The 25,405-nt window shown below is 34.1% G+C and overlaps 1 protein-coding gene across 1 annotated transcript; it reads right to left on the bottom strand.

Moving 5' to 3' along the window:
- Nucleotides 1-549: 549 nt before the first annotated feature.
- LOC18432519 (uncharacterized) lies at nucleotides 550-5,480 on the bottom strand. The gene is made up of 2 exons (XM_006842622.4): nucleotides 4,958-5,480; nucleotides 550-1,024 (listed from the first exon to the last, which is right to left on the bottom strand). The coding sequence occupies exons 1-2, from the start codon at nucleotides 5,024-5,026 to the stop codon at nucleotides 713-715; spliced, it is 381 nt and encodes a 126-aa protein (XP_006842685.1). The 5' UTR covers nucleotides 5,027-5,480; the 3' UTR covers nucleotides 550-712.
- Between the last annotated feature and the right edge of the window lie 19,925 nt (nucleotides 5,481-25,405).

The following is a 25,405-nucleotide window of genomic DNA, read 5'->3' as shown; positions in this document are numbered from 1 at the left end:
ATCTCAGCTATCTTTTAATTTAATTTTGAAGGTTCCATCAAAAGACAATAATCATGAGTTGTGGTTGTAGCAGATATGTTTTAGAGGGGATATTTGACTATAATTGTGACCGTAATAATGAGTTGTGGTTGTAGTAGATATGTTTTTTAGGGAATATTTGACTATAGTTGTGGTTGATATAACAATGATGTATTTTGACAAAGAGGTGAAATGTTTAGTAATTTGTCCAATAGGTGTATTTTGATAACTTTTTTACAAATTTTATCGTCTAAAATATGCCCAAAGCCTACAGAGAGCAAGGAGAATTCAGCAAAATCGATATTCAAACTGAATTTCGCAGAAAAACATTCTTGGAAAATTTCCTGATTTTCAATAGTATCCTTAGAAGGTGCATTTCAGCCAAATTTTACAGCCTTTTACTTCCAATGTCGGGCTTAAATTTAGTTGGGATTTAATGTCAATGTTTTAATTTGGTATAAAAACCTAATTGATGGATTTGGAATGAAAGTTCTTCCTCTCTAACCAGCCAATCAAAGTAAAAAGATTTCATTGCCTTTTGCAAATGGCTGAAATTTTTTTATTCATCCAATAATCTTCCACTCTACTGAAAACCAATGAATTTGACAAGGAAACGATTTCGTTCAGAATTCAACTTCAGAATTTATGTCTGACTCTCAAAAAGAAACAAAAAGATGAAAAATCAAGATATTCTTTAGAGTGCATTTGTTATCTCAACAAGGGGCTCAGCGGGAGTGATTGAGAGCTCTTTCTTCTGGGCTCTTCCCCCTACGGATTCCTTCTCATTAGTTTTCATGGAGTCATCTTCAATTTCTGGTTTCACTAACCCAGCTTTCTCCCTGAGCTTTTGAAGCTTCTCCATAATCTTTCTCCTCATCTCGCCTTTGGAGACCCGAGCTTCAGCTGGATGAAGAAAAATGACGAAAGAGGAGAGAGAAGCAGTCGTACCCACCATTATATCTCTTCGAAAACTCAGGCTTTCATGCCCCGATCTTTGACATCTCACCTGGAATAAGCAAAATCCAAACTATTATTAGTAAAAGAAACTTTAATAACGTAGAATTAAGATGGAAGAGGTATGAAATACATACAAAATCCCTATGTTGGAGAGAGGAAAAACCAGATGCTACATGGATTTTAGCATATGCTTAAGGCTTCTAAAAATCATTCATTTCAGCATCAATAGTAACTGTAAGTTCCTCCAATAAAATTCCAAGGTTGTTTCAAGGAGTATTACATTCAAAAGTCGCATGCTCCTCTTTGCAGCTATGGAGTGAGTTGCAGCTATGGAGTGAGAAAATATGAGAACAAACCCTTTTTAAGCATTGAACAGTTGGTATTGGTAATCTAAAATGTACACTAACTAATTTCCCCTACTTGAGACCCATATATGAGCTACTTTTTAAACAAAATCATTAAATGAAGAATTTTATTGCACAAATAGTATTATATTTTGGAAAAATGTTTATATACGGTTGCAACCTTATACGATATAAGGTGCACCTCAAAAACACAGCAGAAAATAGTGTTTTGAAGTTGGAAAACCTTCCAATTGATCATCTTGACCTTTAGATATATGGATATAAAGAAAATAAGAATTTCAAGTACTAAAATTACTGAATCTTGTAACAAGTTATCAAGACCCTCTATTTTCAAGGTTTTCAAGTTCTTATAGATTTGTTCAATTTACACTGTTTATGAAATTTGAAATTTCATAATTAGGTTTGAATATAGATTTTCAAGCCATCATAAGGTTCCCGATACTGGAACTACATCTTCTAACAAAATTTAGAGGTACGCCGTACTTTTATAGTATAAGGTGGGCACCTTATACAAACCTCACCATCTTATATATTTTTTTTCCCTTAAAAACAGTTAGATTCCAGAGCATTGACAGTGGAGATATTCTTTGGGGTACACAAGAATTGGAAACACAAATGATACTTCACGGACATTGAAGATTCAACACAATGACAGCAAAAGCCAAGTTAATTATAAGTGCAAAACCAGAAACAAACTCTCTCTCTCTCTCTCTCTCTCTCTCACACACACACACACATACACTCCTCTTGGCTGCACAACATGTATTAACTATTGAGTAGCAGACCTTCATTACTCAATATAAGTTCACCTCCTAATTCATTACAAGTCTTCAGACGAAAATACCAAAGAAAGATATGCACCTTAGCCACCTGAGCATCAATAACTCTGGCCACATCACATATGAAATCATGGAAGCACCTTCTCATATTCATACTTCAAACGGATTCCCCTCACCACTGCTTTCTACCATTATGTCCGAGCAACTAAATATTTATTTATCAGGGGGCTACATGTTAATTTGAAAGCATATTAAAAATAGATAAGAACAAAGGCCCAACAATACCCAAGGAGAACATGTCGCCAAACTATCAAGCAAATGGGTAAATAAAACGCAGCCACTCTTGATCTATGTTCAATTCTATTTCTATCCGCCTAAAAATCCCCATATCCTATGATCATGCACTATTTCTTGATCTAGGCCTCAATCGAAAATTTGACATCAAGGATAACAAATGCTCCCTGTGCCCGTGGATATGAAACATGTTGGAACCTTTTTCAGACTAAAAAAAGTGCAACTGGTGAACTTGTTTAGGCTTCCAACCAAAATAGTGGATCCAAAATTTTAACAAAAACTTCCCAACAGAGGATATTTGAGTAAGTCCAGGAAGAAGTAATTTGTAGAAACTAACACCCCCCCGTCCATCAAATGAGACAATGATGAGAAGGCTCTCAAGAAAATGAAATAAACATGGGCCTTCCCAAATAACTCAAATTACCATCCACTTTCTCTGATTCCTAGAGTCTCCAAATCATATCCCTATTGAGCTAGATATAATGTTTGGGGAGGTGATAATCCTTCTGATCCAACTATTTTTTATTTTTTATTTTTTGATAAATTTTCTAACCCCACTAGCTCGTAAATCAAGTTAAATCTTCTCCAAGCAATAGCAATCCTATGGACGAAATGATATTCATATTCTCTCTTTCAACCAAGAGATAATCTCTCATGACATGATAATCCATCGGGGCCCTCAATGTAGTACTACTAACACAAAAAATGGGCATTCATCATCCCTCACTCAACTACAAAAACATTGAGTTTTGTAGTTGATTGGTCTCCTTTAATGGATTAACACATCTATACATACCTTGTCCCTTGAGATCTCTTTACCTATTCTCAGACAACAGCCCTTACTCCAATTTGTCCACTTCTTCCATCAACCTCTCTAATCCTACCCACTAACTCACTAAAAGCCCGCTTCTTCCAATCACTTTACTCCTCCATGACGAAGAAAAACCAGGCTAACTTGCAAACATCAGTTGCTCTTCTCATCAACCACAGAAAGTCAATTGGAGTGCATTACATAAAATCAGAGGGAAAACGCAAGGGCCTCCAAAATATTTACTATAATGAACCATAATGGTTTCTCCCAACGCCCCTTTTCTAACCCTCCGATCTTACCCTGACTACTTGCGTCAATGTTCATTATTTCAACTTAGAAAACCAAGCAGTGTGCCACAGTTAAAATCCAGATTTTTGGACAACTTCAAAATCCAAGTCTATGAGAATACCCAAAAAAAGTACTCACCTTCACTTGAGATCATCCAAGTGATATCATTGTGACAGAAACTGAACGAAAGGTTTCGAGCATAGTATTGTGATGTTATTTTGTCACAGGGGCTCCAGTATGACATCAGTGTAAGCAAGAATTGGCTTTCATAGAAATTATTATGTTTGGATGTATGTTCTCCCTTACCAAAAGGAAGAAACACACACACAAACAACAGGCTGTCCCTTACTAGTTAGACAATATCATTGACTAACCAACCAGAGATCAAGAAACACACACACAAACAACAGGCTGTCCCTTACTAGGTAGACAACATCATTGAGTAACTAACTAGAGATCAAGAGGAACAATATGGATACCTTCAATCTGCACATTCATATCTTGGTCTTAGGAGCAAAATATACGCATAAACAAAAGAAACACAGAATGCCTATGTAAAAGTTGAAGTCAAATTAATCATTTATATAGGATTAAGTATTACGCAATTGCTTGACATATTGCTCAAAAACGTGGCTCGGCCACGGAAGGTCTGAGTAGACTGACACAAGGCTGAGCCGAGCTGAGCCGCCCAAAGAGCCAATAATATCCAGAAAAGAAGGGGAATAATCATGATTAATCAGGTAAAATTCATGGAAAAAAACTGATAAACAACATGTAAAACCATATAAAAGATGAGGAAAAGGTTTTCAAAAAATAGACACTGGTTAAAAATCATTTTCTCATAAAAAAGAGAAAAATAATTAAAACATAAAAACTGTGTACAAATAATATTTAGTCAAAGATTAGATAAAACCACAACTAATTATAGATCTATTCTACATACCTCCAAATGGTGGGCTGTTCTGGGCTGAACTGGTGAGTCCAGAGTCCACTAGCCCAAGTCGGCAAACGAAGACATTTAGACCAGCAAATATTCATCCTACACTACAATTCTTGTACAAAACACAATGCACCATTTTTTTTAATTTTTTTTCTTCGAACTCTCTCTCTCTCACACAAACACAAAATGTGAAGGAGTTTCAGAGGTAAATCTTCTATCAAGAAACAACTCAGATCTCATACTACATAGTTGCTCGCGAATTTAACATGATGTCAAAGAATCTACCAACCATAAGCCCCAAATCTCGGATTCCCCCAAAACCAATATCAATCTAATATTTCACTCCAAACTCACATCAAACGAAGAAAACAAACTATGGTGAAAATTAAAAGGAAAGAAACCCATAATCAATAATGAAATAATGAACTCAAAGAAAGCTGAAAATTGCTTAAAAAAGAGGAAACAATGTGCCAAAAAAATGGAAGAACCAAATGGGTTCTGCTACCTTCAAGGATTCAGCTTGTACTTTATCAGAATGAATGGGGTTACCCATTTTCAGAGAAGCCATCGCCATTTTCACGTGCTCCTACGAATCTTCACAATCTGCTGTCCTGGTTTTTTCACTCGCTAACAAGCTGGTAAGGCATGGAGGTCCACTGCAGGCTAATTCAGCTATGCTTTTACAGTAATCAACAAAATTCTTCATATTGCCACCAAAAACAAGGGTAGTTTTACCAGAAATCGGAGACCACAAGCCCTGGGGTTTTAATTTTGCTTTTCCGTATTAAAAACGTTGGGGTTCTCAAAAATGGTGTTAGCTTTTTGGTATTGGAAATGCGTTCAGTGCGCTGAGCCATTTGGGTCTTGTACATGGTGCACGACCAGGGTCTTGCATCGGTGGAGCATGCTGCAAAACTACAGTTCAGTGGCGTGTATAGTGCTCCCGCGGTACCAAATGGTACATTTGTTCAGGCAGGGAATATAGGGTATGTTACGAATTAACAAAAATAAAAAAAATAAAATAGAGCGCGTATAGCATATGCTCCTTGGAGCTAAGAAGAAGCATACGATTATTTTCGAAAAAGGAAAATAAATAAATTTGAGTTCTTCAACACTTGGAACGTACCCTCCAAAGATCGGATGTCCTTTTTTCAATTTGGGGACAATTTTTTTTTTTTTTTTAAAAACACATAGATTGTGAGATTTGAATTTTCTTTTTTTGAGTTGGTCCTAGGTTCGAAAGGTTACGTTCCATAAATTTGGGATCCAAAAGGCGCTCTTAGTTTGAGTTTTACCCAGAGGAGCAAATGGTAGTAGCACGATATCTTTAGGCAAAATAAGCACTGGGTGGGTCTAATTGCAAATATTTCGTTCATGTTTTATAATACTCAATAAGGACAAATAGGGTATTTATTAACTCTATTTTCTCGTGTGGTCTATCGGTGCCACACTTAAGTTCTTTCATATATATTTATTTTGATATCTAACCTTTCTTGTCTTGTCACTCATCTATCTAACTTGTCGGTATAGGTAAATATAGTTGCTAACTAAAGGCCCTTGATAGAACACTCTCCAACTGTGACTTTTTACATTTTTATCTGTTATTTTTTATTTTTATGTTGAAACTCTATTTATCATGTTATAACATATTTTTTTTTCCCTATTTCTGTTGATAAGAAGCCTTATATCAATGATTTTAAAAACGAATCCGATCACGCATCACAAAAACCTATCCGGATCGATGAATCGGCAGTCCAAATCATTGTTTTACTATGCAGAAAAATACTATGCCATTGAAAAAACATGTGCAAAAACACTAAATCGTTTAAAAACCGATCCAGATCAATGAATCAACATTTTCACTGTGGCAAAACGATTTATATAAACCTTATATACTATTATAAAGTGAAAATATGGGCAACCTTGACCCATTCCATAATTCCATTTTTTGTTGCGTTGGACTTAAGAAGCGGTTGGTAGAGGCCTCAAAACGCATCAAATGGCGTGGGCTCCAATCCTAAGCATATTTCAAACTAATTCTTACGAGAACCTGATGAGCTAGGCCGAACACATTTGTCTTACATAACATCCTTCTAGGTTAAAATAGGGCCAAGGCTTTACCAAAAAAAAAAGAAAGTAAATCTCACTTTAATGTTCATCGATTATTATAATTATGTTAGAAAATTTTAAAGTGATTATATCGACCTTGATTATTATAGTCGTAAAATAAAATTATGATCTTTAGGCTTAAAATTAGCGTATATTGTAACACGTTATCTAGACTGTGTATTTTCATGCTCTCACGTATCCATAAGATCTGTTCCATTTTTTGAGCTATAAAATTTCATAATCAGAAGTGGAAACAAATTTGATAGGCATCTTAGGTATTTCCCATTATCAAAGTATTTTCCAAACAAGACTTCGAAGTGAGGCTTTACTTGCCTTATAGAAATTTCATTCCATCTTAGGGATTTCCCATTATCGAAGTATTTTCCAAACAATACTTGGAGGTGAGGCTTTACATGCATTATAGAAATTGCATTCCTAAGATAGGCTAAACAAAGTCAGGCAAATTTTTTTAATAAATTGATTAGTTGGATAAGCTAAGCAATTGGGCAATTATTTTATATAAATTTCATCTTTTAAAAGTATAATTCTTATTGTTTTTACTTTTAAACCTGATCCAAGCAGTTCGATATGTGGCCACATTGGTTTTACCAAACTAGATCTCTCACTAATATAATTCCTAGTCTGATTCCGGTAACACCCTCCACAATTACTTATGAATAAAACTTTTCCTTATTGCAGTTTCACAACATTGCGTGTAAAACCAGGGTTTAAAAACGATGATCTAGATCGGGAATTGGTGGGCCCGGTACGGTCCACACCATATATCAAGAACCGGTTGATTCTCTAACATAATCAGTTAACTGTATAAGGGAATCGATCGATCATGCCCCGCCATTATTTTTATTATTTTTCAATTGTACTCCATTTTTCTTCACATGGGCAGCAAGCCATTTGCCAAATGCATTAGTTGCCAATTTGCATTAAATACCACAAAATTAGTGTTAACAAAGAGTGAGAGTCCAAAGACTTTCACCAAGGAACCTACAAACTACCAACTGCCATATTAGAGCCAAATAAATCAATCCCTTTCTTTCCAAATTAGCAGACATGATTTTATTATTTTATATAAGAGTTTAATTTCAAAGTGGCCATAATACCCCCGTTAAATTTTGTAATCTATCCATTAGTTACAATGTAAAATTTACAATAGAAGAAATAAAGACAAAGGCGAGAGAGAAGAAGAATCAACAAGCCATATATGTGGTTCGGCAATAGTGCCCACGTCCACAGATGATAAACCAAGATCTCATTCATAGAGATTACTTTGGTTTACCAGAGATTTATAGAGTTACAACTCTTATTTTTTAAGAAACAAGTCTCATTACAATTATAATATCTCAAAATAAGAAACACAATAAAATCAATATATATCCTCAATATTTGATAACTGTTAATCAATATATATCCTCAATATTTGATACCTGTCAACATACAAGTACTATTCACATTTAATTATAGAGAAGAATTGCAAAATAAGGGTTTGGATTTGGAGGATGACTACATATGGAAAGTCTTGCTTAGAAGCCTTTCTGTTGCTTTCCTTGCTATCAAAGAATATTGCAGCCAAGATAAGGCCCTTCACATTTGTAAGAGTTTGGTAAATTGGACCACTGATTTATTTTATAAGGCCAAAGTGGTCACAGTTGTGTTTTTATATCTACAAGATTGGTTCTCACTTCAAAGGAATAGACCCACTGGTTCTCCTTAGTCTGTGATATAAAAGAAAACTTGTAAGGCTCATAATGTTGCAAGAAACATGCTTGAATGGCAAAGCTTCTGTCTTATGAAGGCCTTTCCAAAATATCTTCGGCGTGTTATTCGGGTAATGGAAGCTTACTCTTCCTACTATGTTGTGTCTTTGCAATGGGTTCCATGGTAATGGCATTATGTGCCTTCGGTTCTCGTTCTCTAAGGAATGAAAGAGCAAGCCACAGTATGCCCATTTCTCCAACAAGAGAGAATTTTCACAGGAGGGAGGCAGTGGGTGAGGGAGATTCGTCTATATGGAAGAAGAGGATTTTGATCGGAAATCGGTGCAAGCCACTCGAATTTTCCGGAGCCATAATTTATGACTCGGATGGAAATCGCTTGCCAAAATTCCCTCCCAAGTCTCCTCGAAGACTTTTTCCGGTTCCTTGAGGTCTGTTCATTCTTCAAGAGTCTCTCTCTCTCTGAGACTGAAGCATGTCTCTCTCTCTTTCAAGAGCTCCAACAAGAGAGCATTTGTTATGATACAACATGCTTCTGATTATGTATCTCATGCCCCATGAAGAATAACATGAAAGTGAACTTTTACAAAAAAAAATAAAATCAAGTTCCCATAAACTGTCACTGAAATGAACAATGCAAGGCTTGAACTTTAAAATCTCACAAAACAAATCCAAATGGGAAGGGGGATTATGAAGCGGTAAATGAATGCTTCTTGACAATGTTCAAATAAAAGGTATTAATGTCACGCCATCCGGGGCCTCGTTCAAATAACAGACTTATCCAAGAAAGTGACATACATCAGCCACAATATCAATATATAACGCTCACCTGAGTTAACCAATATTTTTAAGCGAAATTTATGTATAGATCGGGTTTTTTTTTGCCGTTATAATGGTGTGGCTCGAAAATAGTATGTTATTACTTAGAAAGATGCATCCATAAATTTTTAAATTTTTTGTCAAGTTTGCCCCATCGCTTGGTTTAGCAAAAAAAAAAAAAAAACAGAAGGCGGTTTGGTGTTCAAATCATCGGACCATATTATTTACTTAAAAAAAAAGAACATCTGATGGCTCGAACATCGAACCACTTGTTGTACTAAAAAAAATGAACAAAAGGTCGTCCGATGGTTCGAACATCGGACCTCTTGTTTTACTAAAAAAATTCAACAAAAAGCGGTATGATGGTTCGAACATCGGCCCGTTCGTTTTACTAAAAAATCCAACTGACTATTTCTATAAAATCGCATAATTTCTGGTTTTCCTTGGGGCTGAATTGTGGATTTTTTACCTGGGTTTTTACCAGATCTTCTGTTCTGGCTACTGTAATCGTGCATTGGTAGCAATGGTAGTCTCCGGAGCGGTTACTCCTGGCCAGGTATCTGAATTGGTGTTGGCATCTATTATGCTTTGTTGCTGCTTCTGCTTCTGCGTAATTTAGAGAGAGAGAGAGATTGGGGATCTAGCTGTTATTCATTTCTGAAGCTCTTGATGGGTGGACTAATGGGATTTGTTCTTCATTTATGAAGCTCTTGATGGGTAGACTAATGGGATTTATCACTATAACAATAGGTTTTGCTTATTTCCTCTGTATATGCACAAATAATCTTTGTTCTTTTCTTTTATACTACAATAATGGGTTTTGCTTATTTCCTCTGTATACGCACATAGAGTCTTTGTTCTTTTCTTTTATGTAAAATCGACCTGTAAACCCAAACTAGGCGAGATAGGAGATAGCGAGATTTTTGGAAGGGGGAGAGAGAGGGCCGAGAGGAAGCAAAGGGCAAAGGGAGAAGAGAGCAAAGTTTGCGAAGGGGTAAATAAAGCGGTTTCATAGTTCAAACATCGGATCGGAGGCAAACTTGATAAAAAATAAAATGAAATAAACAATCGTGGAGAAGTCTTTCTAAATAATAACAGGTTATTTTCGGGTCATACCGTTATAAAGGTAAAAAAACTTGGTTTGTACGTAAATTTTCCTATTTTTAAAGGTGGCAACCGGGCGGTCCAACGTTGGCCCTGGCCAGGCCCTTGTCTTCATAGGCTGGCCCAAACCCGGCCTTAGCCCTAATAAGGACGAGAAAATAAGGCTAGGCCGGGCCAAACTGAGTTGGCACTTACCCTAGCTCGATCCATTGCCTTAGCCCTAATAAGGATGAGAAAATAAGGCCAAGCCGGGCCAAACTGGGTTGGCACTTGCCCTAGCTCGATCCATTGCCGGCCTTACATATTTGGACTTTTGTTTTTCCTTTTTCCTTAACATTGCTTTGCGGCAATATTCCAAATGCATGGATCCAGATCAAGAATCGCCATTCGAATTGCTAATGACCGTGCGGATTCTCTATCCGCATATTCTTTATATACGGATAACATAGGATAACATGTATATCATGTAACACAAAGCTGAAAGGGTTAACTTGGTAACAATCCTACAAAAGTAGAACTCTTAAGACACCCTACAACGAAAATTAAAGAATTGTGCTTTTTACATGAAGGGATTGAGATGTGAAATATGTTAAAGTCGTGCGATTGAAAAGTCGTCCGTATTACAGTAACACGGGTGATATCAACAGATTCACCAGCAATTTCAATCGGGACTCACACATCACAACGCCATCACTTTTGAAGTTCCCATTTTCACACTTCTCAAGTCCCCATTCTCATTCATTGGAAACGTAAATTATGTTAAGAGCCACGTCACCAATTCCCCTGGATTCTCAATTGCGTTGAATTTTTGGACATTTGAAATCCATTCTTTACCTTTTATAGGTAGTTGTACTTCTCAATGAAAACGATGTGGGACTAATTTCAGTTTCCCCTTGTCAACGCTTATTAACATAAAAATTGTAGTGTATATCTTATATTTTACAAAATACTAGGATATATGATATGCATTTATTTTTTTCTTTTTATTTTTTTCTGAATTTTGACATTGTTAGTTTGTATTATTAGGTGAAAATCTTTTCTTGAATAATTTTGTAATGCCATAATATTCATATTTATAAGGAAATTTATTTTAATTTTTATCGTACGATATAGAAGTGTTTTTTAATATTTTTTGAATCATAGTTGTTATAATATTATAAATAATAATTATACATTGATAATCAAATCTTGTATTTTATTTATTAATTTTTTTGTGTTATAAAATATTGTAACGTATTATTTTTGTTATAACAGTAAAATAATTTGTTTGTATTATTAATTTATTGTAGTTCATGTATGATTATATATTTCATCCATGATAATTCAATGTTTCTTCTTTTGTGTGATATAAATTTAAGGGTTAACAATAATTCGTACAGAAAATAACATCTCAATATTCGCATATTGATGCAATAAAATGTAAATTCTTAATAGAATACCCTTATTTCTTATTGGATTCCTAAAAAACAAAATGTATAATGAATTTTAATAATTTTTTTGGATTGTTTTTTAGGCTTAATCCGACCTATTCCCGATCCAAATCGACAATTCACCGATCTATATGTTACAAGCACTGCCTTGTAACATATCCTAGATCAGCCTAATTCGGCACCAAGTAGATAGTATAAATTTCAACATTTCCCTTCAAGAGGAAGAGATTCCCAAACTCCCTCAGAGAAACACACATAAAGGCTAAACCAGCCAATATTTTCTGCCACAAGTGCGATGTTCTATACTTCATAAACTTATGGAGAAATTTATCAACCCATGGTAGCTATCTAAAATGGGCAACTCAAATTATCCTCTTCGGTAGAAATCACAGGTTTTTGGAAGAAGGATTAAAAAAAAGGTGCGGTTTGTCTAAGGTTGCAATCTCAAACAATTGAATTAAGCCGGACCTCCAACTTTTATCATAAATATAATTTTGGTGTCAAAAATTTTAAAGGTGGCTTCAAAATCTATTTTCATATCTGAATATAAACTCTTAAACTCCAAAAATAGTTTAAATCAAGTAGATCTAGATGTTTGGTGTGTGGCGCTATTAAAGGCAGTGCTTGTAAATGAATTTATATAGCAGAACATGAATTCAATGGGAGTGTGGTCCCATGTAGACTATATTAAGCAAATGATATTTGTTGATACCATACTGTACTTTATGAGCTAAGTCAATCTGGTAGGAAAAAACTCATATTACCTAGGCATAAAAAACAAACCGATAAGGGTTATGATGGGTCATCTATTGATGAGGTCGGAATATGTCCGAAAGAGTGAGCCGAGAGACTTGTGACCCTTGTATGTGATGGAGGCCTTCAGAGACGAGGTCAAAGCCGCATCTGTGTATTATCACACGGCATGTACATTGATAGCCATTTTTGGAAAAGTGAACCACTTTTCAGGGTGAAACATGCGCATATGTGAGAGATAACCTTTATGCATCATCAAGCAATGGATTGTATCAAGTCTGGGGGACATTGATTTTATCCCTACGGAGAACCTGAAATCCATATACTATGAGTATGACCCTTTGCCCATTGGCTAGACTTTGGTGACCTGCTAATGATATATATTTGTTCCTAGACCATATGGATCATTTTCCCATCAAAATATTTAATTATGATTTTTATAATGATATATGATTTTTAAATCTGTTTTTTGAATTTTTCTAAATCTCTAGACATTTTATTTATCAAATTTGGATTTGTAAAAACAGATATATTGATTTTACATTGATTTAATTATTCAAATATGATTGTATAAATTTCTAAAAATCATAATATTTCTTTTGATTTTTTTATATTGTATGGGAGGTCCAATAATATAAATGGGCCCACCATGACAATTTGGCTGGGGCCCACTATGTGCCATCTAGGGTAGCACGTCCCACCTTGAGGGCTTTTCAATTTTGAAGAGCTCAAGCTCTTCCCTTAGGGCTAAGTAATTTGCATTTTGAATGCTTATGCCTTGAGAAAATGTTTTAATCAAAATTTGGTATGTATGAGAAGGCTTAAGCATGAAATAAGAAAGCATGATATTCATATATTATTTTCTTATTTGAATTAATTGATGGGAAAATAGTTTAGAAAATGGGGAATAATGGTTCTAGTACCTTCCATATGATCTTGGTGGCCTATCTATAGAATTGACGGCTCATAACTCCTACCCCATAAGTCACCCACGTCACACCTTGAGGTGCTTTTCAATTTTTAAGAGCTCAAGCTCTTACCTTAGGGCTAAGTAATTTATATTTTGAAAAGCTTATGCCTTGAGAAAATTTTTGAATCAAAATGTGGTATGTATGAGAAGGCTTAAGTATGAAATAAAAAAAGATAATATTCATATATTATTTTCTTATTTGAATTAATTGATGGGGAAATAGTTTAGGAAGTGAGGGATAATGGTTTTAATACCTTCCATATGATCTTGGTAGCCTATCGATGGAATTGACAGCTCATATCTCCTACCCCACAAGTCACCCAAGATCAATGGTGCATATTCAATCTCACATGAAGAGGTAAGCCATGGAAAACCCTAAAAAACCCTAAAACCATTGAGGCACTATAAGAAAGAAGAGCACCCTACCCAACATTCTCTACACCAACTTTTTATCTCTATCTCTCATACCCACATAAGCGGTACGCCCTACTCTTATAAGTTTTTCTCTCTCTTGGAAAGTTTTCTCTCTCCCCTATTTAAACCATAAAGCATGCCCCACTCTCTTGATCTCTTGGAGTTCTCTCATCTCTCCCTTCTCTCAACTTTTGATCTCTCGGAGTTCTCTCATCTCTCCCATCTCTCAACTTGTGTTGTGGCTAAGGGTTTAGGGTGTAGTAAAAAAGACTCTATCTCTCTCAACTAGGTTATCAAAGGGGGTTCACTTATGTTTGACATTTGTGATTGAAAGGGGTTCATGTTCCATTGGTTTGGCTTGACCTAAACTTGTTTTCCCGATTGAGATTGAAGGTTGACCATTGATCCTGTGCAATCGGATGGTGGTGACTCGATGTGGGATATAATAAGCTCAGTTGAGGTAATTTCTGGCACTCTCTTTATTGTTTCTTTTCATATTTACTTATTGTGTCTTTTATTATTCCCAACCACAGTTTGTGTCATTCTTTGTTATTGAAAGAAAGGTTTTGAATGGCTTCAAGTTTTGAGATTCTAGGTTTATTTCTTTAATTTCTTGAAGTTGATTTATTGCAAAAAAGACTACATATGAGTAATCTAAGCCGTGAAGAAAAAGAAAAAAGAAAAAAAAAAGAATATATACTCTGGCTAGATCACATAAAGTCATTTCACTGTAAATACTTGAAAATCTTGAAAATGGACGGTCAAGATAATTTGTTGTAAGATACATTATTTTTAGGATTCAAATGTTTTTTCTTTTCATATTTATACATCTCGATGTAGAGAAAATCAGTTGGAGGGTTTTCCAACATCAAAACAACTTAATATGATGGAGTTTTTAGGAACACCTTTTAAGGTTGCAACCTTATATAAAGTATTTCCCAAATTAAAAGAGTGCACTTTGCCTACAAAGGGAGACTTTTTCGAACCCCAACATTTACATATTATATGTATTTATCCGAGCCATCAATCAGCAAAAACAAAACGCATTTCAAAAAGGAAAAGGTTCATATTAGGTTGAAAGCTTATACTATAGAAGTAAGATGCACCTAAAAAATCTAATAAAAAAGAGTGCTTCGAGTTTGGAAAACATTCCAATTGATTATATGAATATAAAAAAATTTGAAAGATCTAAGTAGAATACATCTTATGACAAGTTATCTAGACCGTCTATTTTCAAGGTACCAAATATTTGTAAATCTATTCAATCTACATTATTTAAAAAATGCTAAATTTCATAATTAAGCATGAATATGGATTTTCATGTTATCTTAAAGTTTCCAACACCGAAACTACTTCTTCAGACAACATTTAGAGGTACGCCTTACCTGTATGGTATATGGTATAAGGCAGGCACCTTTTTCAAACATCATCCTTTTTAAAACTGGTTCCACTTGAACAAGCAAACCATCCAGTTGATGCAGCAGCCAAATGAAGGTTTCAAGATTTTCAGACCATTATTATTAATTTTTTAATTCCTCATCCAGAATAAAAAAATTTATGCAAAATCCATACAAAAAAATTCACCTAGGTGTTACCCTCTGGAATAAGTGTGCAGTGCACCAGCAAAAGGGATATGTACCAAGAATTCTACCCTTTGGCTGCTAAAGACTGTTCTTCCATGTTCAAGTTTGCATTTACCATGGAAAACCCACATTTTCAGTGACATTTACTTCCAAAAAAAAAGAAAAGAAAGAGGGTGGTGAGGGGGCCGGATGCCTCGACATAAAGTCAAGCCTTCCATTCCTACAATTAACATATAGAAAAGAAAAAAAGTGTTATTTTTTCATGCTAGAAAATTTGAAGTTCTAAAGGTACCCCTAAATAGGATTAACCAGAGAGTAGGGTACCCGCTGACTGACCCAAACTGGGTTTGGGTCTGTATCTGTTTTTGGATCTGACACGTTGGGTCTAGGTCCAAATGATTTGGACCAAACCCAGGTTGTGTCCTGGTCTGGCATGGGTCATATTGTTTCGGGTCGGGTAATAATATATACTATTTAGTATATAAAATAATTTTTTTTTTTATTTTACTTTTTAGACCCTGGTGTGGGTTGGGTCCATATCCAGATGACTTGGACCTGAGCTGGGTCCTGATCCATATGCAAGTTAGTCGGGTCAGGTCCGAGTCGGGGTTGACCCTATGCCACCCCAACAAGAGAGTTGTGAATCTACGATATGCACCTACAAAAAGCTTTGCCTCACCAAATTTACATGCCAGCGCATTCAGCATGCCCTTGCGGGAGCCTATTCTATAATTGCTCCCCCAGGACCGACCTTCCTTATTCAATACGAGGACATATTTTTCTTAGGAAAAATTTATATAAGGTTGCAACTTTAAAATAATATAGAATGGAAGACGCACCTTAAAAATCCATCCAAAAATATTATTTTAATGTTAAAAAATTCTTTAATTGATCATTTTTACATTGAGATATATGAATAGGAAAAACAAAAAAAAAAATTAATCTAAAATATAATTCATCTTACAACATGTTTTTCTAGACCGTCCATTGTCAATATTTTCATTTCTTTATAAAAGAATTTAAAATTTTATAATTAAATACAAAAATAAATTTTAAGATAATCATAATAATTGTTTATAAGGTATGCCTTAATTATATTGTTTAAGGTTGCACCATTATAGAAACCACGCCCTTTCCTAAAACATTTACAATGCAACGGGTAACGTTTTTTCATTATTGATTCGGTTGACATTTACAATGCAATGCGTAACTTTTTTTCATTATTGATTCGGTTGAGCTGGGCAAATCCGGCGTTTATTAGATATTAGAAAAAGTTTATATAAGGTTACAATCTTAAAATGTAGAAATAAAGATGCACATAAAAAATTCATCCAAAAAAGTTGTTTTAATGTTGAAATTTCTTCTAATTGATCTTCTCGACATCGAGATGTATGAATATTAAAAAAGAAAAGATTTTGAGTGTTAGAAATAATGTATCTTGCAACACAATATTTAAACTGTTAATTTTCAATATTTTCATATATTTATAAATCTACTTGATTTTAACTATTTTTTAAATTTAAAATTTTATAATTAGATATGAAAACAGATTTTAGATAATCATAAGAATTTTTACACCAAAATTATATGCTTTTGATAAAATTTGGAAGTACACCATTGGATTGTTTAAGGTTACCCCCTTATGAAAACCGCACCCTTAGATATTTAGCTATGGCACATTTTTGTCTTGGGAAAATAGGCATATAGGGTGAAAATTATACACAGGACTAATAGCGTGTGTGTGTTTATTGAAAATATATGCAAATAAATGTTTTAGGTAATAAATAGAATCTCTATTACACGACTTCCATGTTGCTATAGGTCACAAATTCGGCATGTTTTGGATAGTTTATTAAAAAGAGGAAACCCACATGTTTTGGATCGTTTATCAAAAAGAGGAAACCCATGCCTCCCATGTATCATGTTTTTTTGTATATCGCTCACTGAAATGGAATAATCTAATATTTTTTTAACTTGATTTATTCTCGCTTTTTATGTTTGAAATAAATCGAATGCCAATCATCTAATGTATCATTGATGAATGGAAAGAGTACAATCAAATATAGACAATGAAAAATATAATGCATTGGAGGAGACCAATAAAAGTTAAAGGTTAGTGAGTTTTAAATTGTAAAAGATTGAAAATATAATGCTTAGAGGAGACCAATAAAAGTTAAAGATGAGTGAGTTTTGAATTGTGAAAGATTAAAGTGTGAGAATTCCTTAAAATTTAGAGATTGAATAAGTGATGAAAGATTGAATGAGAAATTGAAGTGTGAGAATGTATTCTCTACCTTTAAGAAATAAAATTCTATCAAGAGATTAAAGTCTAGGTCTAAAAAGAATGGATGGTAATAATTTCAATTTTATATTAAAATAAAATGGAAAAGTTATTCATGTTGTTTTCTATCTTTTTTTTCTTATTTTGGAGTCAATTGATCATTCTCATAATGGATTATCTTGATTTTTTTCCTTTTTTTTTAAAAAATAATACATAATGGATATCTGGATTTTTTTCTTTTTTTAAAAAAAATTAATAATTTTGGAGTTAATTGAGCATTCTTCCTTTTTTTTTTCACAAGAAAAAGAATAAAGTGTAAAATGGCAAGAAATTCAGTCCCTCTCACTTATTGTTTTTGGCTTAAATTCCTCGTTTTAGTTTCTTTCATCGCTTGGTTTCATAGCTTTGCTTTGTTTCATGGCTTAGTGTTTCTTGTATTGTTTCATGGCTTTGTATTTCTTGTATATCTTTAGAACTAGTGGTAATGTTTTTTGGGCTTCGTTTTTTTTTTGTTTTTTGTTTTTTCTTCTTTGTCTACTAGCCAATTTTTGGTTACCTTGTCATGTAAATATGGATGTAAGTAAACGTACTTATTGTTAGAATTCGTGAGAATATAATGGAGAACAGAAATAACACATGATATTTATGTGGTTTATGTGTTTCAGGCCAAAGCCTTATATACATGGATCCAAAGCCCAATGACTATATTTTCATTATTTTGGATGGATGTGTACATCAATACAGAGGATAATCAAACAATTACATGAGATAAATATGGTATAAATATATAAACCCAAGATATCCATATCCTAACACTCTCCCTCAAACTCAAACTCAAGATGTCTTGACACAAACCGCCGCTATTTGAATAATATTAAGTAGAGCTCGAGTTTGAACAATATTAAGTTGTCAAGAAAATCGAATAGTGATGAAGTCCATGATAAATTTCACGGGTTACCATTGTCTTCCAAGAAAGAACACTGATCTTCTCTCTTCATAGGCTTCTCTGAAGACCCTCTCTCGAAGATCTCTCTCTTTAGAGGCTTCTCTAACGATCTCTCTTCAAAGGCTTCTCTTCGTTCTAGAGACTTTCTCTCTAAAAGAAAAGGATTATCATATAGGCTTTTCTAAAGATCTCTTTTCAGAGGCTTCTCTTGAGGCTTTCTCTCTAAAAGAAGAGGATTATCATAAACTATGGAGCGGAAAACTTCATCATCAAATAAGATTGAGTAACAAAAAAATCAATCATTGAAACATAGGCATCTGGAACAAACAGATCATTACACATGATGGAGTAACGAAAAACTCCATCATCAACCAGAATCAAGAAATTCGATCATCTTCATCTCCTCATCTGAAGATGGAATTTTTTATCATCAATCAGGATCGAGAAATTCGATCATCTTCATCTCCGATAACTCTTAATCATCAACGAGGATCAAGAAATTCAATCATCTTCATCTCCTCATTTAGAGATGGAACTCTTAATTATCAACCATAAATTCGGAACTCTTGATCATCAAACTGAAACTAAACTGAAATTGGAGTCTTAAAATCAAAAAGCCTTGAAAAATCCGCTAATCATGAATGACTAACGAAATACGCGAATACCGAAACATAGCGAGGAGCTAAGAGCAAATAACACGTAAAAAAATGCACAAATACCAGAACGGACGAATACCAAAACTGATGTTCTTGTCCACATAGTGGGTACAACAACTGAAAAATGCACGAATACAAATGCACGAATACCAGAACTGTTCTTATCCACATAGTGGATATATTAGAGATGTTGACTATATTTATATTCATCTCACCTCCATATCTTCTCATATTCTCCTTATCTTCTCATATTTTCCATATCTCCTATACTAATGCACGAATACCAGAACTGTTCTTGTCCACATTGTGGGTACATTAGAGATGTTGACTACATTTCTATTCATCTCATCTTCATATCTCATATTCTCTGTATCTTCTCATATTCTCCATATCTCCTATACTCTCCCCCTCAAGTTGGGTGTAGATGCGAAGAAACACCTAACTTATAAAATACACAAATTTTTTTTTTCTTTTCTTTTGAGTACAAGGATATAAGAAAAAATGCCAATGAAATTGAGCTTCTTGACAAAAGTCCATATCTTAAAAAAATACCACTTTTTTTTTGTTTTTCTTTCTTCTATACTTCTTCAATTTTTTTTGTTCTTTTATATATGGAAACCCAAAATTTATCATGGAGCGCGTGTACATAATGGTCCGCTCCATCACTTGAAAAATATCATAAACCCTGGCAAAATCCTCCCTCTGTCTCGCTCCACTTCTCTCTTCAATTGACTTCTCTCTCTCAAACTGCTTTTCGATGCTTATGCCACCGTACCAGAGAAGAGAGAAAAAGTAGGGTTACGTCTTTTTGGCAGTTCTCTTTTCTTCAGTGATGGGGAAGAAGAGGGAGATTACATGGGAGATCTCTCTCAATTTCTGCCCCTGCAACCTCTCACCCACCTTCTCTCTCAATTCTGCCCCCTGAAACCTCTCACCCACCTTCTCTCTAATGATTGCAGAATATACCTTCTCTCTAAAATGATTGCAGAATGTTTCTGCCCTTGAAAAGCAGAAAGAGAGAGAAAGGTAGAAAGAGAGAGACCCGACCCGAAAAAGAAGGAGGGTAACGAAGTTTTTGTAACCAAACGATGAGATTAACTAAAAGATGAGATGAAACGAAGGAAACAATAGACAATAGTGTTTTAATTGGTGATTGAAAGATTGATGAATGCAATGAAAATTTGAAAGATCGATGATTGCTCCAATCGTAGATGAAAATAAAGTCAGATTTGAGTACTAACCTTCACAAAACAAGCAATTTGTGAACAACAAATCAAAACTTTCGCTAAAGGAGAATGGCGAGAGTAGTAGAGAGAACAGAGAATGGAGAGAGAAGTAAAGAGAATAGAGATAACACAACATTTATATGGTTCAATATTTACATAGTTCAGGCCGAAGCTTTACATGCACGGATCCAAAACCCAATAGCTATATCTTCACTATTTTGTACATCAATAAATACCTCTATATATATAAAGATGACAATCACAATTACATAAGATATAATTGTACATCCATAATGATGTATATCAATATGCCTAAGATATTCATATCCCAACACTTATAATTTCAATGTTAATTTAGTTTTTTTTTTTGGTTTTGATTGGTCAGTAAAAAGAACAATGGAAAATATCGATTACATTTCTCCTTATAAGTTCTACTTTTTTCTTACATAAATTTGAAATTTCTATATGTATATCTATCTCTCGACAAAAATGATTACAAGAATGATCAAACGTTTTGAAGAATTCCGACGATTGAAATGCTGCGTGAGAGAGAAATAAATCAAATGATAGTGATCAACAGATGTAGCTACAAGTTAATTGAGTGAAGTATGGCTACAACAAACTACCCGTATTAATCTGATCCTCAAGTATGGGTTGAACCTCCTGGCCCACATAGAAATTTAACGTCATAAGCAGCAAAAGAGCATGATTCATCATCATATCGAAGAAACGAGAAAGAACTACTAGCATCAAAACTCTAGCAACATGAAATAATCAAGAAAGAACGGCTAACATCAAAGGTCTTGATGGCTAGTAATACACAGAAATTCGACCTCCTCAGCACCAAGGGAATATCGCTCATCATCGGATCGCACAAACGAAAAGAACTAGTAGCGTCAAAGTTGTTGATTGCTACGTAGATGAAGTTTGATTATTAAGTACATAAAGCTAATTCCATTATTACAAAAAGTTTGTTTACATGAAGCTTCATTGTACATAAAGCTAATTCGGAGTTGTTTACTATTTTGTGGGCATCTAATATTAGGGTTTACGTGATCTATATATATATATATATATTTGATTGTTTCTATTTTGGGATTAGCTAATTCATTATCATATTCCTAATAGGACGTGAGATATCCATATCACGTTAGTCTCCATGGGTTATTCTCTTTATAAGAAGTTAATAACTACTCCTAATAGCACTTTAGGTTCTCTTTACAAGAGGTAAAGAGGTTATTATTATTCTTAATAGAACTTTGGGTTATTCTATTTATAAGAGGTTATTAATTATTACTAAGAGCAATGATCCAATGCAACGGTTGTGACACTTCTAGAAAACTATGTTTGTGGTATTTATATGACCACAAATTTTACATACACACACTCTTCATCTCAATAATCAATTTCCCCCAAAAAAAAAAAGTTCAATTTGAACCCTAGATATGGTCAAAATGAGTCCCCTCCAAAAACGAATCTAGACCATTCATTTTGTGAATTTCAAGATCTTAGCCTTTATAAACTCAAAATCTTTTTTTTTTTTTTTAACATTGTTCATCTAATGATAATAAAGTCATCCAAAAAATTAGAAATGAAAAAAATCCTTCTAAGGCCTAGATCTAAACATCTCACCAAAATGAACGGCCCATGTTAATTGGGCTAAAAAATACTTTATAGGTTATGTTTTCAATTTTTTTTCCTTTTTTTTATTGGTCATTAGAATGAAAAGAGTCTATATTTCAAATCTTGGATCAAACAAATAGCCATAAGATGATCTTTTAAGGTTGTTGCATCATATTACTACACAACAGTTGCATGAAATCATTGCCCTATTACTAATAAAACTTTGGGTTATTCTATTTATAAGAGGTTATTAACTATTCCCAATAGGACTTGAGACATGGGTATCAGGTGAGTCTTCTTGAGTTATTGAGAAAAATATAAATAAAATGATTAGTTATTTATTCTTTTTGAGTGGGTATTCTTGAGAGAGAAAGATTATGTTTTAAGGCTTGAGAGAGAGCCTGTAATCCCATGTATTCTTCAGCTTTATAGAGAGCTTGTAATCCCATGTATTCTTCTTGTTTGTATCGTATTTTTTTTATTAGTGAAAGGAAACTTTACTGCCCCATGGACTTGCCGAACGACGTAAATCTTTGTGTCTATGTTATTTTATTTTTCTGCACTATTTTTCTTTCTATAATTTTTTCCAAACCTTGGCTTTTATCCTCTAAAATTGGTATCAGAACCTTGGGTCTTTGTTAGGCATAAGGTTTGTGGTTGATCGTAGATCTTTAAATATGGCTAGAAAAAGTTTAACCAGATATGAAATTCCAAAATTTGATGGTTCAGATTTCTCAACCTGGAAGTTAAGGATATATGCGGTGTTGGTAAAAGAAGGTTGTGTAATGGCTTTAAAAGGAAGAGAAAATAAACCGAAAAATATGGATGAATGTTGAATTTGTCAGGGGGGATATTTTCTTGCCATTTGATGAGTTTGTTTTATTCAATGTCTCTTCAGAAACTTTCACAAAAGATTTAAGGGGCACGTTGAAAAATACATATGAAGGTAAGTCTCTTTCTAATAAAAGTTTTTTTTATTGGAAACTTTACAATCTCAAGATGAGTGATGGTGCACCTTTGCAAGGGCACTTAAATGAGTTTAATGTCTTGATTAGCAATTTGATATCACTAGATATAAAAATTGATTGAAGAAGACAAAGCAGCTATTTTACTTTGTTCTATGCCAAAATCTTGGGATGGATTAATCATGAATCTTAGTAGTACAAAATCTATGGAAATTGATTCCGTTGTTTCAGCACTTTTGACATAGGAGTTTAGGCAAAAGTCTGGTCAAGATTCCTTTAGGAATATGTTCATAGCACACAGAAGATTAATAGAGAGAACTACAGAAGATTAATAGAGAGAACTACAAGTAGAGATCAGTCAAGATCCAACTTAAAAAGGCATAAGAAAGAAGTGTTGGAGCTGTAGAAAGTTGGGCCATATGAAGAAAAATTGAAAGGCAGAGAAAAGGAATCAGGAAGCCCTTAAATCTTGTTCTAATTAGAAGCTTAGTTTCAAGTGGTTCTAAGGAAATCTGGTAAAAGATATTGAGTTTTCTACAAATGGGGAATTTTTGTCTATGGATAGGGACGAAGTTTTGCAGTATTAGCTACTTGATTCAAGTGCATCCTTTCGTATGACTCCACAAAGGGTTGGTTCTATAGGTACCAACCATGTAATTGAGGTATTGTTCACATGGGAAATAATGACTCATGTAAAATAGTGGGAGTTAGAGATGTGAGAATCACGATGTTCAATGGAGGCATATGCACCATCCCGGGTGTCAGACATGTTCGAAGTCTAAGAATGAGTCTTTTATCCTTGGGAAAATTTGATGAGCAAAGATTCAAATTTGCAGGTGAAATAAATATCTAAAAATCTCAAAAGGAGCACTAGTGGTTGCGAAAGGAGAGTTAGCAAACAATTGTACAAACTTGGAGGAATTTTTTTTGGGAGAGACGGATATTACATAGGCGGACTCTATCATGACGTGACACATACGTTTGGGTCGTATGAGTGAGCTTGGACTAAAGGTACTTCTCGATTAAAACCATCTCCCTAGTTTAAAATCTTATAATTTAGATTTTTGTGAGTCATACTTATTTGAAAAGCAGAACAAATTGTAATTTGTTTTATCCACCATTAAATATATGAATTTTTTGGAATTGATTCATTCAGACACATGGGAATCACATGTTATTTCTTTGGGGGTGCTACATGTCACTTTTACTGGTGATTTTTCAAGAAAAATGTGGGTTTATGTTTACACTCCAATTTGTGTCGATCTCTGGGATGAGATCTGCTCAAATTTGAATTATTTTTAAAAAAAAAGGTAGAAAAAGTGGGTTCGCTTGAATTATGGACTCAAAAAAATTTCAGATCTATACAGATCCGATCGTTTTTTGAGTCCATTGGTAGCATCAGCTCCAAATCCATGTTTTGACCTAAAAAACACTTCTAAATTTAATTAAATCTAATGATAAATAAATTTTAAAAAAAAATAAAATAAAAAAGAGAATTAAATAAAGAAAAACAAACTAAATTAAGCAAAAAAATAGATACTTACCTCTAGGGACCCGAAGTTTCGAGCTTGGATCAGGCCGTTCTTTTGATTCGCGCTACCATCTCTTTTCTTGGATGTCTTTGCTTGGGGAAAGTGGTAGATCTAAGGTTCTTTGACCTAGATCTAAAGTTCGTAAAGTAGGTAAAAAAACTAAAAATTTAAGGTAGGGTCTACCTAGGCTAATCTTGAAATTAGATGGGAATTTTCTTAGTTTTCTAAAAGTTTTGGTATGGGATTGGATGAGAATTTCTTTAGTTTTCCAAAGCTTTTGGGATTTCCTAATGCATGGGAAAAATCTAAGAATTTTAGATGGGGTCTACTTAGGCTTTTCTTAGGATTGGAAGAGAATTTTTTAGCTTTTTTTTTTTTTTAGTTTTCTAAGGGTTTTGAGATTTCCTAATGTTGAATATGAATTCTGAGACTTTTTTTAATTTTTTAGGAATTTTCTAACGAACTTTTCTATTTTTGAGTTATTTTTCTAATTTCTTAAGGATTTCTTGATCTTTTTTCTTCTTTTTTTAGGTTATGGATGGGGTATTTATAAGATTCAATTGGTGATTTTTATTGATTTTTTGGATTTATCTTGAAGTTTTGGCTTTATCTAATTAAAAAAAACGTGTTTACTGCATCATCACGCCACGTCTAGGCCTGCTAAGCCGCATCACAGCCCGACCCTCGACCCAACACTTGGGTCTCACATAGACTAAATTATCATTTGTTGAATATTTTCATCTCTAGGTCCGATTCAGGCGATTCTTGGACCGTTGAAAGCTCTCGGAGTTTACTTTAAGTTGGGATAGGTT

This window comes from Amborella trichopoda, chromosome 13 (genome assembly GCF_054954075.1).
Source record: "Amborella trichopoda isolate Santa Cruz 75 chromosome 13, AtrichopodaSantaCruz75HAP2 v2.0, whole genome shotgun sequence".
Lineage (NCBI taxonomy): Eukaryota > Viridiplantae > Streptophyta > Magnoliopsida > Amborellales > Amborellaceae > Amborella > Amborella trichopoda.
The sequence above is the reverse complement of the archived record's forward strand: the minus strand, read 5'-3'. Positions and strand labels throughout refer to the sequence as shown.